The 19168-nt window shown below is 43.7% G+C and overlaps 1 protein-coding gene across 5 annotated transcripts in view; it reads left to right on the top strand.

Moving 5' to 3' along the window:
• Positions 1 to 19168, top strand: part of PDE4B (phosphodiesterase 4B) — a 660822-nt gene that overhangs the window by 506051 nt on the left and 135603 nt on the right. For all 5 annotated transcript variants that reach the window (XM_044001361.1, XM_044001359.1, XM_044001362.1 and 2 more), the window contains 3 exons: positions 5377 to 5413; positions 5534 to 5604; positions 12134 to 12183. In XM_044001361.1, the coding sequence (XP_043857296.1) occupies positions 5377 to 5413; positions 5534 to 5604; positions 12134 to 12183 (158 nt within the window). The remainder of the gene's footprint in view (positions 1 to 5376; positions 5414 to 5533; positions 5605 to 12133; positions 12184 to 19168) is intronic.

Raw genomic sequence — 19168 nt, 5'->3', positions numbered from 1 at the left:
TGGCATCCTCCTCCCCTCCAGCATTATCTTCTGCTGCACATTCCTTCCTTTCCTCTGCCCTCCATTGTCCTTTACAAGAACAGGTGATAGAATCAATCAGGTGACTGTATCACTCTGTTCCCCACACGTAAGTTCACTTATTCATTCACCCCTTCATTTATTCATCTGATGATCAAGAAGTCATCTCTGCCTGTTCATATTTCGACGATTCTGGGAGATAACTATGGCATATGATGTTTGACAGCCTAGAGACCTGGGTTCAAATCTGTTCTATGCCAGATTGTATCTATATCACCAGAGATAAGTGGTTTCTTTTCCTCCTCTGAATAATGGGCCATAATAACTCTTGCTGACACTTCTTTAAGGGCCCCAAAAGCCTTCTGCAAGCCCTGTCCTCTTTTTACTTTGTGTCCATTGTGAATCTCTTTTGTGCATAGAGAATCATGGGTTTAAAACTGGAATGCACATCAGAGACTATTAAAGTTTGACCTCATTTACAGATAATAACAATAACTACAACAGATAGATGACAGACAGACAGATAGATGACAGACAGACAGACATACGGATAGATAGATGACAGACAGACAGACAGATAGATGACAGACAGATAGATGACAGATAGATGACAGACAGACAGACAGATAGATGACAGGCAGACAGACAGATAGAATGAATTTATATACCACTCTCAGGTTTGCAAAGCCTTTTCTTACTTTATTCTCACAATAACCCTAGGAGATAGGTGCTACTATTAACCCCAATTTTACACATACAAAAACTGAGGCCAACTTTGAACTCTAGTCTTCCTGATGCTGAATCCAAGATCCTACCACCTGCTTTCCAGATGAAGAGACAGATGCACATAGTGGTTATATGACTTTCCCAGGTCATATAGCTGAATAGCTGAAGCAGGCTTTTAACCCAGTTTTCCCTGACTCAAATCCAACATTTTACCTACTACATCATAATAAGTGGTTTCCTTCCAATGGATATAAGTTCCTTGAAGGCAAGGGCTGTTTCCTGTTTTGTTGTTGTTGGTGGTGGTGGTGGTGGTCCTTTGTTTTCTAAGAGGACCACTGACATCACAGGGTGATGTCTTGACTTGTGGGTGAATTAAATTTAACTGAGGCAGAGCTTTATAAAGTCAACAATCTCTGTATCCCTAGTGCAAAACACAATACCTGGCTGACAGTAGGAACTTAACCAAATGACATTTCAAAGACCAAAGTCCACATTTCCAATCGTACTCAGAAATTGACATTTGTATGGAACTTTTAAAATGGTCAAGGCATGTGACCAGCATCATCTCATCTGAGCGCCATGATAACCCTATGGAGAAGCTATCCCAGGGATTTCTATTTTACAGATGAAGAAACTGAAACCCAGAAAGAAGTGACTTGTCCAAAGGACACAGAGCTAGTAAGTGTCACTGGTGAGATCTGAACCCAGCTCTCCCTGCTTTCTCTCTAGGTGGCTAGCTGCTTCCCATGTTGCCTCATTCACATAAGGTATGTAGCCCATGCCAAGAATCTTCTGGTTACTATTTCTGCTGACCCTCTGTCCATCTGAGAAAAGCTCAAGAGGAAGGATTTCTTCTTATCCCATCCCTGTAAGCAGGGCCTTGGATTGGAATAGCTCTGGTGCTGAAGGGAGTTGAAAGACCCAGCTGGGACCAGTTTGAGGAACTCTGGACTGGGAGCCAGAGAACCTGAGATTAAACTCCTTCTCTTTCTTGTACTTTCTGGACATCAATTTGTGCCTCCGTTTCCTCCCATATAAAATGAGAGAATTGGACTCACTGATCTCTAAAGCCCCAGCTCTAAAAATCTATGCTCCTCTGAACAGAATCCATGGGCATCTTGAAGTCAGACAGTTTTCTGAGCATCTGAACTGAGGCTACACCATGAAGAGAAGAGGAGAAAGAAGAAAGAATGAATGAAATCTTGAAAAATATAATGGGGACACTTTTGACCCATCTTTTAGCCAAGAGATGAGTTTGCATGTGGCGCTGTATGTTTGCAGTATGCTGGTTTAATTCAATTAAATGGCTCAATAAGTAATTAATAAGTGCCTACTATGTGCAAGGAACTGTGGATTCAAAAATGAGGACATCCTGGTCCTGAAGAAGTTTGTATTCTACTATCAGATGCAAGATATATGCAAGAGAAATAAATGCAGTCATTTGAAAAAGAAGAACGCTGACCACTAGGAAGATCAGGACGCTATAGGAAGCAGCATCTGAACAGTCTTTAACAAAAACCCTAAGTAGCACAGGGAACAGAGTGAGGGAAGAAGTGAATGGGGAGCGAGCAGCGTGTTCACAGAGCTGGAGGAGGGAGATGAGTGGTCCACATTAGTTGAGCCACCAGATGGCGCTCACGCACTGTTCTGGCAGGCTTCCAGCCATGTTCCAACCCCTTCAGAAGTGGTTTGCAAGAGAATGGCCAGACATGGGTCATTTTTTAAAAAATTGATTAAACTTTATATTGTTTATATTTAATTCATAATACACTTTGTATTTGATTTTATATTTAAATGCAATTTTATATTTATTCCATAATAAACAGCTATGATATTCATATCCAAAGTGAAGTTTATAAAGATAATAATGTACTTTAATAATTGTTATTTAATCAAAATAAGATTTTTTTTAAAACCTTGATAATTTAAAAAAAAACCTTAGTAAAGCACTTTGTAGTTTATAAAGAGATTTCATATCTGTTACCTGGTGTGAACCATATCACCCAACCCATAAGCGATTATTAAAGTGCCTAGTGTGTGTCAGAAATTGTGCTGCTGTTAGGGTTAGGAATTTTAAAATGAAGTGGTCCCTACCCTCAGTGAGTTTCCATCCAATTAGGGGATACAACCTGTTCTGAACCCAAGAGTGAGGCTTTACATTTGTTTATAATCACTTTCAAAATTTTTTTTTTTTTTGGTGAGGCAGTTGGGGTTAGGTAACTTGCCCAGGGTCACACAGCTAGTAAGTGTCAAGTGTCTGAGGCTGGATTTGAACTCAGGTCCTCCTGAATCCAGGGCCGGTGCTCTATCCACTGTACCACCTAGCTGGCCCAGTCACTTTCATTTTATGGAATGAAATCTACATAATAGATGGAGGCCCAGGGAGGTAAATAATGACTTGCCCAAGGTCTCACATTGTCAGAATTGGACTCAGGTCCTGTAACAACAAACCTTTTCTCCTCCAGATGAGCAGACTGAGGCTCGCTTTGAAGCAAATTGCCCCAAGTGACACAGGGAATAAGTAGTGACGTCAGGAATGGAACCTGACTCCAAAGCCAGACATCTCTCCATGCTGGGAATATTCCAGATGACCTCTGGACTTCCTTCACACCCTTCCAATGACTCCTCCTTCTTGCTGCTCTTTGCACAGGCTGCCCAAGGGGCCTTTGGTTCAGCTTCACCTCTGTGAATACTCATGTCCTTCAAATATCACCTCCTCCCTGAAGCCCTCTCTGACTCTTCCTCCCCCATCAGCTATGCTACCTCCTAATAGTCTGGCAGCTAGACAGTGCCACATGGAGCACGAGGCCTAAAGTCAGGCAGACTCATCCTCATGAGTTCAAATCTGGCCTCAGATGCTTCCTAGCTGTGTAACCCTGGGCAAGTCACTTCACCCTGTTTGCCTCAGTTTCCTCATCTGTCAAATGAGCAGGAGAAGCAAATGGCAAACCCCTCCAGTGTCTCTGTCAAGAAAACCTCAAGAGACAGCTAGATGGTGCAGTGATAAAAGTACCAGCCCTGGATTCAGGAGGACCTGAGTTAAAATCTGGCCTCAGACACTTGACACTTACTAGCTGTGTGACCCTAGGCAAGTCACTTAACTCCCATTGCCTGCAAAAAAAAAGAAAACCTCATATGGGATCATGAATTCCTGAGGGCTACTTGTTTTTATTTTGCATAGACTTGTGTATATATGTGTTATCTCTCCAATTGATTGCAAGTTTCCTGAGGGCAGGGACTGTTTCATTTATGTCTGTATGTTCTTAGCTCCTAACAATGCTTAGCAAATGCCCAGTGATTGATTGATGTCATCCTTCCCCTTGGTAAAAAGGTCACAGGAAGACAGTCATGTCCTGGACAATAGAAAAAGAAAAAGAAAAATCCAAGACAAATAAAAAAGGAAGGATCTGGTTTAGAAGGAAGATGGGAGAATGAATTGTTCTCGGGAGGAATAAAAGGGGAGAGAACCCTCAGTGACTGCCAGCTCACTGGCAGGACTCACACGGGTATCTACTGTACAAAATGTTAGCTGGCTCCTAATCCTTGCTCAGGCACGACTTCTAGAGACCCAAGTAGAAGTTTAGCTGAATAGGGACCAAAGAAGTCATAGCCAAGCATGCGCCTATTAAGAAAATCACTTCTGAAAGCATCTTAGTCTATATTTGGCTTTTCCCAACTAGACATTTGCAAAAGCCCATCCTGAGTTTTTGTCTAAAAGACTCAAGAAAGCGGGCAGGCTTCCACCGAGTGCCTTTGAAAAGTCACCTTAAAAACAAAAGTAATGGGATTCCCAGACAGCAAGCCGGTGTTTCAGCAGCCCTAAGGCTGCCATTCCCTTCCACAAAAGCCAGGAAACTCACAGTTAACCTTTCTCCAGACTGTGAGGCCTTTTTTTCCAGAGTTGTACCCTGTATGCCCAAGAGACAGAGACAGAGAGGGGAGAAAGAAGAGGGGGAAGGGAGAAAAATAGGTAAAAGAGAAAGTGAGGGAAAGAGAGGGGGAGAGAAAGGGAGGGAGGAAGGGAGAGACACAGAGCCATGGAGACAGAGAGACAGAGAGAAGAGAAAGAGGAGGGGGGAGGCAAAGAGAAAACAGCCCTCCCTTTCAATTTTCTGGCTTCTGTCAACAAAATTCACCAGTTCTATTGAATTTCTGGAGGCCAAGCTAGTTACTTCATATGACCATGAGCCTGGTAGGTTTCTTAATAAGGAGAACTCACATAGCCATTACCAACCCGGGACAATGAAGCCACAATGATTTCTGTTCTGAGATCTGTATCTTTATATGTCTGCTATTGTTATGGTGGTTCCCAAGTGGATGGAATGTTGGTATCATTTCTATTCTCTAGAGTTAAAACTAAATATTTTTGTACCCGGGGAAGGGGCTGATGCTCCCCAGAATAACCCACAAGGTTTCTACTCAGCTGAAGGACTTGGCCACTGCTGAGAAGCTAGAGAAGGAAGGGAGGAAGAAGAAGACTCTGTGGTTATGCTATTGGTGGCCTCTAAATTTTAGTACCCTGAGGCAACACCTTGGTTACCCAGTCCTAGTTATAACCCAACTATTCCCCTGCATGCTACAATGTTTGGAATCATTTCTAATACCTTCTTTTTCTTTCTTCTTTCTTACTAGACATGGTGACGACTTGATTGTAACACCTTTTGCACAGGTGAGTATGAGACTCGATCCTGACTTGCCTAGCCATCCTTCATTCTCAAATACACCAGGCCCTCACAATGTTGCATCGCCATATTTAAATTCCCGAACTTTATACTGATTCTCTTTCCAGGTCCTCGCCAGCTTGCGAAGCGTGAGAAATAACTTCACCCTTCTGACCAATCTCCATGTAGCAGCCAACAAGTAAGTGCAGTTGATTTTGTGAATTTAGACAGGGACATTCATGAAAAAAAAAAAATAGCCTTTGGAGTTAGGGAACCTGGGTGCGAATCCTGGCTCTGGTCTCCATGGACGTTCTGTCCTTGGGTAAGTTTCTTAAACTGGGCTCAGTTTCCTTGTCTTTAAAATGAAGGGGGTGGCACTTAAGGTCACTTCTAGCTCTTAATAAATGACCCTATTATCAGCTGAGAAAATATTTGCAAAGTGATTAGCACATGCTTGATGTTTAATAAAAGTGTGTTTCCTCACGGCCCTTTGGCCTGGGTTTGAATCTCAGCTTCTCATTTATTTTCTGTGTAGCCTAGATTAATTCCTATCATTTACTCAGGACTCAGTTTCCTCCATTATAAGATAAGAATTTGGATTAAGGCAAAGCGCTTCCAAAGAAAGACTCCTCCACCTTAAGATTCTAAAAGCATTTTTGAAGGTGATGTGCCTTTCGTTGCTGCACCACAAGGTGGTGCCCTTTATCATGTTTCAGAAGGGAACCCAACCCTGCTCCTTCTTCAAGAAAGGGAGCTGAGGCTGGGGAAGGTTCCCTAGGTCTTACTGGTAGTTAAGAGTTAGGGGCAAAATTTGAACCCAAGTCTTCTAGCTACATACCAAGCCCTCTACTACACTTGGAAGTTAAGTGAATTGAGTGATGCCACAAACATAGCAATTGACAGAAAAGGGATTGGGTGACTAGGGGGTACCATAGTGCAGAAAGTGCCAGGGTCAGAAAGAATCATCTTCCTAGTTCAAATCCAGCCTAGGACACTTACTATCTGTGTGACTCTGGGCAAGTCACTTAATCCTGTCTGTCTCAGTCATGGTCCTCTTTGAGAACAAAGGACAAACAACCATCTCATCTGTAAAATGAGCTGGAGAAGGAAAAGGCAAACCATCTTTGCCAAGAAAACACCAAATGGGTTACACAACTGAAACAACTGGCCAACAAAAGAGGGATTTGAACCCAGATCCTCCAATTCCAAAGCCAATGCCCTTTGCACCAGTCCCAAATATGCATTAAACACAGCTATAGGCACTGCAGGGACACAGACAAGAGCGAGACGGTCCCTGCCCCCAAGATCCTGACATTCTATCAGGAGTATATTCATAGGACTTATCATTAGAATCAGCCAAAATTATTAAGTGCCTTCTATGAGTTCAGCCTCTGGGGGAGATGAGATTGATGAGTACGACGAGTCCTGCTCTCACAAAGCTTACTCTCTTTATAGAAAATTAGAGCTGGAAGATTCCTTAATGACAGTAGCAATTTTGGTGCAAATGGCAACCTTCCCAGCGAGGGTCTGGGATGTAGGAGTCACAGACCAATCAACTTTGTTGGATGAATTCAACTACAGCTGGGGCTGGGGGCTTGGGGGGGGTGGCAAACAGGGGGAGGATCTGGCTTCGGGACTCAAAGCCCAATTCTAGAACACATCCACAGGAGTTGGAGCGGTCACTGCCAGAGGAGAGAGCAGGGAAGGGGGTCCCCTAGGGTGAGGCCCTTTGGGCAGTCTCCTGTTTTAATCCCTTACTCTTGCTAGCTAACATAAAGGGAAACAGGGGATAGTAGATAGCAAGCTGGCCTCAGCATCAAGGTTCAAGTCCATACCAGCCATGTGACCCTGAACAGGTCATTGAATGTCTTAGTGCCCTGGGTAATTAACTCTCTAAATCAGGAATTCTGTGAACAGATCTCAGGGCCCATGCACTTGAATGGGGAAAAAGAAGAATACAGCCTTAGTTTCATTAACCTCTAACTGGAATTTAGCATCTCCCTCTATGATGGATTTTGGCTGGCCAAGCCCGGCTCTCAGAAGATATGGGCTTGGATCCCTGGATTTCTAGGGAAGTCCATGAAGTGCCTAGCAGGTTTGAACTTGCATTGTTTGGAAGCTCCCTAATACCTTGCTCATTGCTTCAATCATTGGGGACACCCCAGTGTTTTCAATGTCCTCTAAATTCCATCTTCCTGAGACAAAACCTGAATCACCCTGTCTTGGTTTCAGTTCTAACTTTTTGTTGTTGTTCAGTCATTTCAGTCGTGTCTGACTCTGTGACCCCATTTTAGGTTTTCTTGGCAAAGATATCAGAATGATTCACCATTTCCTTCTCCAGCTTCTTTTACAGAAGTGGAAAGTGAGGCAAACAGGGTTAAGTGACTTGCCCACTTGGAAGTTAAGTGAATTACCTGATACTACACACATAGTAACTGACGAAAGAGAGATTTGAACCCAGGTCCTTCGACTCCAAAGCCGATGCCCTTTCCACTGTTGTCCCAAGCGTTTATTAAACACTGTGCTAGGCACTGACGATATATAGACCACCATGAAACAGTCCCTGCCCTCAGGATCCTTACAATCTATTAGAATTATAAATGTTAATAGCACTTACCATTGGAATCTGCCAACATTGTGTCCAGTGCAAGACAGCTAGTGACTCTAGGCTGGGTTCTCTATGCGCTATGGTGCCCCCTAGCTTCCCAATTCTAATTTAGCTTTCATTTTTTAGGCAACTAGACACTTATAAGTGCTTATTTCCTTGCGTTGAATCGAATTCCATGAAATGTGTCAAATGGAGATTTTGTTAGAGAAAAGAACCAATCCAAGGAAACCAGGCACAAAGTGTCCTGTCTCTTCCCCCACTGTAACCATGGGTCACACTATAGGAAATCGAGCCAACATCATCCTGAATTTTACCACCCAAATAGTGAAAATCCCCATGTTCTTTTTGGGTTCCCTTCCAGGGAAATATGTCCAGGTGCAGGCCTTGATCAGCCTTTTTTTCTTTTGGATTTCAAGTTCAAATAAATGTTTTTTTAAAGATCCTGGGGGCAGTGGAAGAGAGGCAGAGAGAGGGGGTTCTAAAAACATGGTGGGTGTCCCTACTTGCCAATTCAGTTCAATTATCACACACACACACACACACACACACACACACACACACACCAGCTTCATTACACCATAGAGAATAGGTGAGGGGATGCCTCATTGAGCTTGGGAAGAGGCAGGTTGGAAGCAAGAACTTGACATGCTTTGACCGCTGCCCTACCCTCACTTATGACATGGGGGAAGGGGGCAGAATGATGCAAAATAATTTAATATGGTGGTGTTGAGATGCTTTTAATCCAATGGTACATGATCCTTCTAAAAAAATAATACTCTTAAATTGATGGGATCATAGATTCAAAGCTGGAAAGGGTCACAGAGGTCAACTTGACCACCCCCCCCCAATAGAGAAAGAAAATGAGGCTCAGATAAATCTCAGCAGAGAGGATTTGAATTCAAGTGCCCTCTTTCTACTCTTCCACTTTGTCTACCTGTGAATGGCCAACCTGCCTCTCATTACTTCACTCCTTGTCTGCAAAATGAGGAGGCTGGCCTAGGTGGTTGGTCCCCTAAGGCTGCTTCCAACTCAGGATCCATGGTGACATCAATCAGTCAATCAACAAGCATTTATTAGCCCTCCCTATATGTCAGGCTCTGTGTGATTTGAAGAACAATCCTTATAAGCCTTAAAGCAACATCAAAAGACAAGCTAGCATTATGATTAGTGGTGGTAGTGGTGGTGGTAGTGGTGGTGGCAAATTAACCAGTATTTCTATAGCATTTACAATTCTTTCTATACTTAGTTTACCTCATTGGAGCCCCATATCATCTCTGTAAGATACTATAAATATCACAATCCTCATCTTGTGGATGGGGAAACTAAGTCTAGAAAGGAAAACTACACTCTGTCAAAGGCTTAGCAGAGGCCTAGTAAGTTAGTAGCTATGGAGGGTGATTTGAAGCTGGGTCTCCCCTGACACCAAGTCTGATTCTCTTTCAGTTATACTAATATCCCTCCCTGCTAATTAATAATCACCATCAGCAGCAAGGTGAAATGGATAGAGGGCTGGCCTCTGGGTAAGGAGGGTGCAGGTTCAGGTCTCACTTCTGACACACTATAGCTGTGGGCTCCTACCAAGTCACAGGGACATTCTGTGACTGGCAGGGCTTCCCACACTTGGAGCCAGTTCCCCGTACTAATGAAGTCACAGGTCCAGACTCAATGATAATCCCCATCTCTGGGATGCTTTTAGAGTTTACACCATTCTTTCCTCACAACAAAACTGGAAGGAAGGTATTGTGAAGATCCCTGTTTTATAATTGGGGAAACTGAGTCCTGGGACATTGAGTGACTCATCCAAGGTCACATATCTGAGTCAGGATTTGAACCCCAGTCTTCTGATATCAGAGCCACCTTACCATTTTTCCATGAGCACCTGCCTAGTGAGTAACAAAGCCAATGTTAGAGATTTACAAGCTGGAAGGGACCTTAGAACTCAGACCAACCAACACCGTCCTTTTACAGATGGGTAAACTGAGGCAGGTAGGTTCAGAGACTTGCCCAAAATCAGGTGGATTCATTTGCCCAAAGGTTCAAGTGGCAAAGGAAGTCCTCCAATTCTAAATCCATTACTCTTGCTAAAGTTCACGTCATGATTTTCTGACCCCAAGCGAGTCTAGCGGTCTTGTCTTTGCAGTATTCCCTTGTGGATTGGGAAAAATTATTTTTTCCTGATCCTGCTATCACTGACGTCATCCTCATCATCTTCATCATCACCTAACATCCGTCACTTCCCCCAAATGCCATGTGTAAATGACTTCCTGTCTGAAAGTTGAACACCTTGGGCAAACAAGCTACATTGACAGGGGCTGGACCGCAAGAATCCCATTGTCCACTCCTTCCTGACTCACAAAGTATAAAAGCCCCCTGCACCAGTGAAATCACATATGTGGCTTTAAAAGGTTACTATTATGACTGCAAACATTAATGATAATTAAGACTAAGACTAGGAGCCGGAAAATCTGACCATAATAATTTGTGAAACATAATGAGGGTTCACACTGGATGCCCCATCTCCTAAGGAGCCTCCCTCAGTACTCAGGCAATACAAGCACAGGCTATTTGCATCTTTCTAATTTTTTATTCAAACATGCTTTGGTTATTTCACACATACAATAATGATCATCCAGGTCACTGTGGGAAGGAGTGAAAGCTTGGGAGGATGGAGTCCCAGACAGGACACTTATTAGCTGTGTGACCCAAGCAAAAGCTCTCCTCCACTCTGGGTAGACTTTTCCCAATCTATGGGATAGGAGGGTGGGCTAGAATGATCTAGAAGAATGAATACTTGGTTTGGTTTGAATTCTGGCCTAGAGGGTGACTCTTAGGAGGGATCCAGGTCAGTTCCTGCCCTTTCCCAGGACTGTTTTCTCATCTGGTTAACGGGCCTCTCATATTTGTCACTTGCTCGTGGCATTGTTTTGAGGGAAGTGCTTTACAGACCTTGAAATTGGTCAGAGGAACATAAACCTAGAACTCAAAGAGACTCTTGGAGGTCAGGTGGGCCCACCATCCCCCTTACAGATGAGGAAACTGAGACCCAGAGAAGTCAAGTTACTGTGAAAGATCTAGAACTGAGGACCTCAGAGGCCATATTGTTTTTAAAAAAACCTTTCATTTTAGAGAAGAGAAAAATGAGGCTCATCCGGGTTAAGTGACATGCTCAAAATCAGTGAGATTTGAACTCAGGATCCCTGAGTCTAAATCCAGTGCTCTTTGCATGTCACCTCCCTGCTCCGAGGATCTATACCGAGGTGCTGCCAGGTCTGACATTCTAGGATCTTACAGGAAGAGATGACTATGGAGATACAATTCAACATAACAATTCCTGAGTAATCGTGGAAATCTCCTGAGGCCCCCACCTTTGATAAGCAAAAGTACAACCACAAAACCAAGGGGTGAGGGGAAAGCCAGGAACAAGGTTGACTGGGGAGCTAGGGTAAATGACTTCCTTCCTGGAAAGTCTGAGGTTCCTGAAGTACTATATAGGGAAATTCCAGGGCATGGAGATAGTGAGAAAATTGCAAACATCCTTTGTCTCATTTTGGAAGCGTTTGGCTTCCAGCACTCACATTGTGTCCAGTTGTATGTATAAAATCACTTCAATAGGATCAAAGTGATCAAAATCACTTCCTCATAGGAGAGTCAGCCAAATGATCCCCATGGTCCCCTTGTGAGCTATGTTGCCCTCATGGTTACAGATTAATGAATCTTCTCTCTCTCTCTCTCTCTCTCTCTCTCTCTCTCTCTCTCTCTCTCTCTCTCTCTCTTTCTCTCTCTCTCTCTCTCTCTCTCTCTCTCTCTCTCTCTCTCTCTCTCTCTCTCCTCCCTCCCTCTCTCTTCTCTTTTCTTCTCCTCCTTCTTTTTGTTGCTATTGTTCTTCTCCTCCTCCTTCTCCTTCTCCTTCTCCTTCTCCTTCTCCTTCTCCTTCTCCTTCTCCTCCTCCTCCTCCTCCTCCTCCTCCTCCTCCTCCTCCTCCTCCTCCTCCTTCTCCTTCTCCTTCTCCTTCTCCTTCTCCTTCTCCTTCTCCTTCTCCTCCTTCTTCTTCTTCTTTTCTGTCTCTCTCTCTATCCCTCACTCTCTCTCACTCTCTCCCTCTCTCCCTCTTCCCCCATAGGAGGTCTCCAGCTGCTACCCAGCCTCCTGTCTCCAGAGTTAATCTCCAAGGTAGGATGCACTGCTCGGATTTAGTGGACTCTTATAAATGTGGTCCCTTTGTTCCGAATCTGTGTAAATGCATAACTTCTGTTTGAAAACCTGAATTTGTCACCCAAAACATGACCCCGTGGATGGTTTCCAAATGCAGGAGTGTGTGCTCAGTATTTTTTTTTCTTTGTAAAACCAAGTCCAAGGAGTAGTTGTAGGAGAGCTAGCCAATCCACGTGTGCTGACGTGTCAGAAGTTGATGGATCTGTGGTGGTTAGAATTCCGAGAACAAGGGGGTGAGGCACAGCTGCATTCATCTTGGGCCCTGACCTCAGCTGGTTGGGCCCAAATGAACTCTCAAGGAGTTAACTTCAAAAGGCTGCATCCATCAATCCCCATCTGGCCTGCGGGATCCCAGCTGCTTGGGCTCCGCCATATCTGTTAGCCCCCTTCTGCTCAGATCCAACCCATGGACTATTAGCTCCCACCCACAACTACCTCCTCCCCAGGTGTGAAGTCAAAGTCTTTCTCTGGATGATAGATAATCTCTCCTGGAGAAGGTCCAGTTTGTTCTGCAAAGGTTTCTTGCAAACACCTGCCCTCTTCTGCTTCAATTGCGCATGATCCACCATGAGGTGTCTTCTCAGAGTAAAATGGAACTAATTGAATGAGATTTCTTGGAGAACAGGGCTTAGTTTCATTTTTATTTCTGCATGTCTAGTACCTAACACAACATGTAGCATATAGTAGGTGCTAAATAATGAATGGATTGCAATCAGTACCACTGGAAGGACTATAGACCTACTAGAGTATTAAAACATAAATACAACATATTGTGCTGGTCACTGAGGATTTTCTTGTTGGATTGTTTGGTGTCTTCCATTGGATGGCAGTTTTAGTTCCAAATTCTAAGACTATCTTCTGCAGAATTCATGAGTTTGAGAGGAAACATGGGAGAGATTAGAGGTTCATAAATTTAGACCAAGAAGTGACCTCAGGTGTCTTTAAGTCCAATTCCCTCATTTTACAGATGGAGAAATTGGGCCCCAGGAGGGCTCAATAATTATAATATTTATATAGTGCTTTAAGGTTTGCAAAGCACTTTACAAATGCTATCTTATTTGATCGTTACAAGGACCCAGGGAGGCAAAATTTAAAAAAATAAATAAATAATGGATTTTTTATGCTGTAGAAGACAGGAAGGGATGGAGAGAATGGGTTGAACAATGGTATTGGGCTTGTGTTGGATGTGAGGAGACTATACCATGTTACCCATGTAACAAGCTAAAATTCTAGCTTGTCTAAAGTATCTATTGAGTGGTCGCCAATAAATTATAAGCTTTAGCAAGAGTTAGCCTTTTAAGCATTTATTAAGGAGAATAAGAATTTGGTGAAGAGAGAGAAAAAGAGGCCTAGATTCATCTATTTATCAAAGGGAGAGCGCATTTAGCTCCACTCTCCATGAGAGTCCAGATGAAAGAGCCTGAGAGAGCAAGCCTTGCCTCTTTTATAGACAGTACGCCCAAGCAAACGCCACTTCCTGACGCCAAGGAAAACTGCTTGGCTTGCCCTCAGACATCTTCTCCTCATGGCGGAGCTTTCCTATAGTAATTCTCCAGCAGGAAAGAGGATGATAGGAGAAGAGAGAAGGGGAAAAGAAAGAGAAGGGGAGAAGAGAAAGATGGGGAGAAGGAAAATAGAGGGGGGGAGGGAAAGGGGATAGAGGGAGAGCAAGAGAGTGGAAGAGAGAAAGAAGAATGTCATCAAAGAAGAATCTGATCAAAAAGTAAGATGGCCTGGGCATATAACAAGAACAAAGACAACCAATGAACAGACCATATCTTTTTTTAAATCATATTTAAATTGTAATTAACAGAAAATTATTTTATCTACCTCCTCCACCACTGAAAGGGAAAAAAAGAACAAAAACCTTGTAACAAAATTTCATATTCATGCAAAGAAGATTCCCATGTTTGTCTCATTCTATATCTTGAATCTATATCTTGAATCCTTTTCTGTCAAGAGGTGAGCAGCAGGCTTCACCATCTATCCCCTAGAAACATGGTTGGTCAATGTGTGGGTCAGAGTTCTTAGGTTTTTCGAAGTGATCTGCACAGACCACAACTTTCTTTTCAGTGCTATCCTCTGAACATCTTTGAAAAGGGCCCTCTGTGCTATGGCCAAAACCCTTGTGAAGAACTTATGAGAAGACCATGTGAGCAACAGTCACAAATGGATGGCTTGAGCTGTGTAATGTTAGAGGGAGGGGCTACATCAGAGAGATCAGAGATGGATTTGTAGTTGTATAAGGAATGGTGCTTTGCACTGGGGGATAGAAGATGGAGATGAAAAGAAACAGATTCTGCCCTAAAGGGACTGTTAGTGAAGGAAAAGTGTTGGTCAACTATTTTAATAGCTCAAAAAAAAAATGCCACTGTGTATGTGTGTCTGTGTCTGTGTGAGTGTGAGTGTGAATGTGTGAATGTGAGTGTGTGTGCATGTAATGAGAAAGAGAAGGAAGGCAGAGAGGAGAGACAGACACAGAAAGGACAGAGACAAAGAGAAGAGAAAAACAGAGAGGAGAGAAAGAGAGGGAGGCAGAGGATGATCAGGAAAGAGGAGGAAAGGAGAAGAGAAAAGAGGAAAAGAAAGAGAAGGGGAGAAGAGAGATGGGGAGGAGGAAAATAGATGGGGGAAAAAGGAAATAGGGAGGGTGGGAGAGTGGAGGAGAGAAAGAAGAAAGGAGAGTGATTACCTATAGAGCTGTGTGATATGAAATCAAAGGAAATGAAAAGTTCTTTATCTTAAAACTTCAAAAGCCTGGGGGTGTTCGAAGTATTATTTTCTTCAGAGGCTCCATCCAGAGAATCTCTATAGAGTGTGTTTATTTTTTAAATAACCGGTGCTAGAACCTTCAAGATCAAAGAGAGAAGGATGGAAACCACTGGCATGTCATGATGTTGGCGGGGCAGCGAGACATTGGCGCTCTGATTTGGGTCCGCTGGATTCATCAAGGTGCTTCTGACGTCAATGAGACAATCTCAACTCGTTTTTCATGGTTTTGTCATTAATGGTGACACACAGTCAGGAAAAATATGAAATGTATGGCTATAAACAACCCATCTCGGAGCCAGCTCTCCCTTTGGAAAAATGATGATGCGATTCTTGGCACAGTAAAGGCGACTTGGCAACTGGCAAGCCTAGTGGTGATGTCTGGAAGGCAGGGTGGTAAGGCAGCTATAATACCAATTAGGGGGTTTAGAAAGAAACTTTTTCAAAAGGAACTGGCCTTTTTGTGGCGATACCAATGATTATGTAATTATAGGTTCAAGAATCTCCTTCACGTTTAACCACAGGCAGAAGAGGAAGGAGGAGTAATACAACCTGTGTTTTATTCTTTTTATCAGTTTCTAGGCACCAGGAAGATTCTTCCTGTTCTTTGAGTATCTCTCAGTCTATGGCAAAGGAGCATTAAGATGCCAACTCGGAAGGGGGATGGATGCAAGAGGGTTTGGGAGCATCGTATTAGGGGTTGTGAACTGGGGGTTATGGTTTGAAAGGGGTCTTCTTCAATCACAGAGATTGGACTATTCTTAGAGGGTTTTGTGTCTGTGTTTTAAGTGCCCCTATTAAAAGACCTTATTTCTTTTTCTGTCCCTGGAATGAGTTCTGCCTTCACCTACAGAAAACAGGACAGGAAGAAATGCAGAAGTCAAAACAAATTGCTTCATCCTCTTCATGATCACTGCCTAAAAGACATCATTGATTGGTGTGGTCCATTAATCAATATATAGATATGGACCAAGAAAAGTGAAAACCCTCATAAAAGAAGTATTTAGGGGCAGCTAAGTGGTGCAGTGGATAGAGCACTGGCCCTGGATTCAGGAGTACCTGGGTTCAAATCCAGCCTCGGACACTTAACACTTACTAGCTGTGTGACCCTGGGCAAGTCACTTAACCCCAATTGCCTCACTAAAAAAAAAAGAAGTATTTAATATATTGGTGAAGCAAAGATCATAGATATAAGTCTGGAAGAGATCAAAGAGGCCATGTGGTCCAAACCCTTCATTTTACAGTTGAGGAAATTGAGTGATTAAGTGATTCACTCAAAACTACAGTTAGTAAAGGATGTATAAGTGAAATTTGAACCCAGGTCCTCTGACTCAAGACCTATTGCTCTTTCTTCTGGATTATGTTCTATCCGTGATTCATTTGAAAAGTTAATTGTCAGGAAAAAGGGCTCAGTTGCCTCTCCCATTGATCATTAACATGGAATAGTGGAAAGGGCATTGGGTTTAGTTAGAGTCACAGGACCTGGCTCTGATTCTCACTGGGGTCAAACCGAGCTTGGTTTGGGAAATGAGGAAAAAGTGGCTTGGCTGGAATCTGGCCAACATTGATTTGGATTTGGAAGGGAGCTTAGAGGTGACCTGATCCAAGCTCCTCATAGTACAGAGGAGGAAGCAAAGATTAATCAACAGCTCCACCCCCAAGTCTGAAACAGAAAGTTGTGGAGCAGTTATGGACAGTACTTTCTGCCACTCTACATGTAGGACCTTCTCCAAGTAATTTCCCTTCTTGGAAGCTCAGTTCTGGATGAAATGGCTGGACTGAATCCTCTCTAACCTTCTGTAGAGTACTAAATATCATGCCACTGTGAAATCATTGACTAGAGAGCCTGTCATAAGTTAGAGATTCACATCTCGAACCCAGAAGAGAGATTAGGACTAAGATAAAGAGATAGAGAGTTGGGAGTCATCTGCCTGTAGGTGGTAGTTGAAGTCATGGGAGTAAATGAGATCATCAAAGGATAGAAAGAGGAAAGGGGAGGGGGGGCAATGACATAACCTCAGGAAAAACCCACATTAAGAGGTTCAGAAGAGGATGAGGAGCCAGGGAGGGAACAAAGAATGAACAGTTACAGGGGTGGGAGCAGAACCAGGAGAGGGGGCTGATTCTGAAACTGACCAGGATGAGTGTACAGGAAGTGGAACCGGCTAGCAGTGCCAAGAGCTGCAGGAACTGATGCGACTGAGCAGAGGAGCAAGAAAGAAGACGGTGACTAGGAGCCATCTAGGCAGGATAGTGGACAGAGAGGTGTACTTGGGGTCAGCCAATAAGCAGTGATTTGGCTTCTACTGTATGCCAGGCATAAGTGTCTGAAATATCAATGCAATCAAAGACAATCCCTGGTCACTCAGAAGCAGCTAAGAGTCTGTTAGGGAGGCATTATGCAAACAACTACATACAAAGAAGTTGTATAGAGGGTGTTAACCTCAAGGTCAGGATGGTTTGGAGTGGGAAGAATATGCGGATAAATGGGAGATAACCAACAGCCAAAGCACTGGTATGAAGGGTGAAGCCTTCTCGTCAAGGGTGGGGCTTTAACTGGGACCCTCAGGAAACCAGGCTGCAGAGATGAGGAGGATGGGAGCCAGCCAGGGAAAATGCCCTGAGACTTGTCGCAGGGACAGCCAGGAGGCCGGTGTGACTGGCCTGAAGAGTGAGTGGTGGGGAGTGAGATTTGGGAAAGCTGGAAAAGGAGAAGGGTACCGGGGATGAAGGTGTTCGGAAGATTGTGTATTTGATCCCAGAAACAAGAGGGGAGTTTACTGAGTACAGGTGTGATGTGCTTGGACCTGTGCTTTTAGGAAAATCATGTTAATAGCTGAGTGAAGGATCACCTAGAGGGGAAAGATGTGTGACAGGGACACAACCAACCATCTACTGCAGGAGGGCAGGTGCCCCAGGGTGATGGCAGTGTCAGAGGACAGAAGGGGCTCAATACAAGAAATGCTACAAGGGTCACATCAACAGGAATTATCAACAGATTGCATAGGGCAGGGTGAGAGAGAGGGAGGAGTCAAGGACGACACCTGGGTGGTGAGTCTGAGTGACTAGGAGGATGGTAGTACCCTAAACAGTAATAGGGAAGTGAGGAAGAATTTAGGGAATTTGGGTTGGAAGATCATTCAAGGGGCAGCTAGGTGGCAAAGTGGATGAAGCATCAACCTTGGATTCAGGAGGACCTGAGTTCAAATCCGATCTCAGACACTTGACACTTCACTAGCTGTGTGACCATGTGCAAGTCACTTAACCCTCATTGCCCAGAAAAGAAAAAAAAAAGATCATTCAATTTCAATATGTTGGGTTTAAGAGGCATCCAGTTCCAAATGTCCAATAGGCAGCTGGAGCTGTGAGCCTGGAGGTCAGCAGAGAGGTTAGGGCCAGTTAAGGAGACTTGAGAATCCTCAGAATAGAGATGATCATTGAGTGCATGAGAGGTGATGACTTTGTCAAATAAAGTAGCACAAAGAGAGAAGAGAAGAGGATCCAACACAGGACTATGGTGGACTTGCAATGGTTGGCCAGCCTAACCTGAATGAAGATGCAGCGAAGGAGACCAACAAAGAACAGTCCAATGAGTAGGAGGAAAACCAGGAGAGAACAATGCCACCCAAAGCTGGGGAGACCTTAGAGAAAGAAGGGAGTATCAAAAAGAAGAGGGTGGCCAATGGTACCAAAGGCCTCAGAGAAGTCAAGAAGCAAGAAAATCTGCAAAAAGGAGAAAAGTCCATTCGATTTGTTTCGTCCCCTGGTATCTTTAAGAAGAGTTGTTTCAGTTGGATGTTGAGTTAGCTGCACTGTAGGGTTACAAAGAGAGTACATTAGGTGCCTTCTCCAGGGGTGTAGCCATAATAGGGAAGAGAGCTATGAGATGACAGCTAGTGAGGATGGATGAATCCCATGAGAGTTTTTTGAAGCCATGGACATGTTTGTAGTTAGAAGGGAAGCAGCCGGAAAACAGGGAGGGAGAGGTAGGAGGTGAGTGAGAGAGCGGAGATGGCAGAGAGGACAATCCCTTCAAGAAGATAGGAAGGGAGGGGATCACTTGTACACGTTAAAGGATTTGCCTTGGCAAGGCAAGGGATTATATGAGGAATATTAAGGAGGTCTCTGTGACTGAATTGTGGAAAGGAATAAAGACTGGAAATGTAGGTAGGAG

This window comes from Dromiciops gliroides, chromosome 4, assembly GCF_019393635.1.
Source record: "Dromiciops gliroides isolate mDroGli1 chromosome 4, mDroGli1.pri, whole genome shotgun sequence".
In the NCBI taxonomy this organism is placed as follows: domain Eukaryota; kingdom Metazoa; phylum Chordata; class Mammalia; order Microbiotheria; family Microbiotheriidae; genus Dromiciops; species Dromiciops gliroides.
Note: the sequence above shows the minus strand (reverse complement) of the source record. Positions and strands in the feature narration are given on the sequence as shown.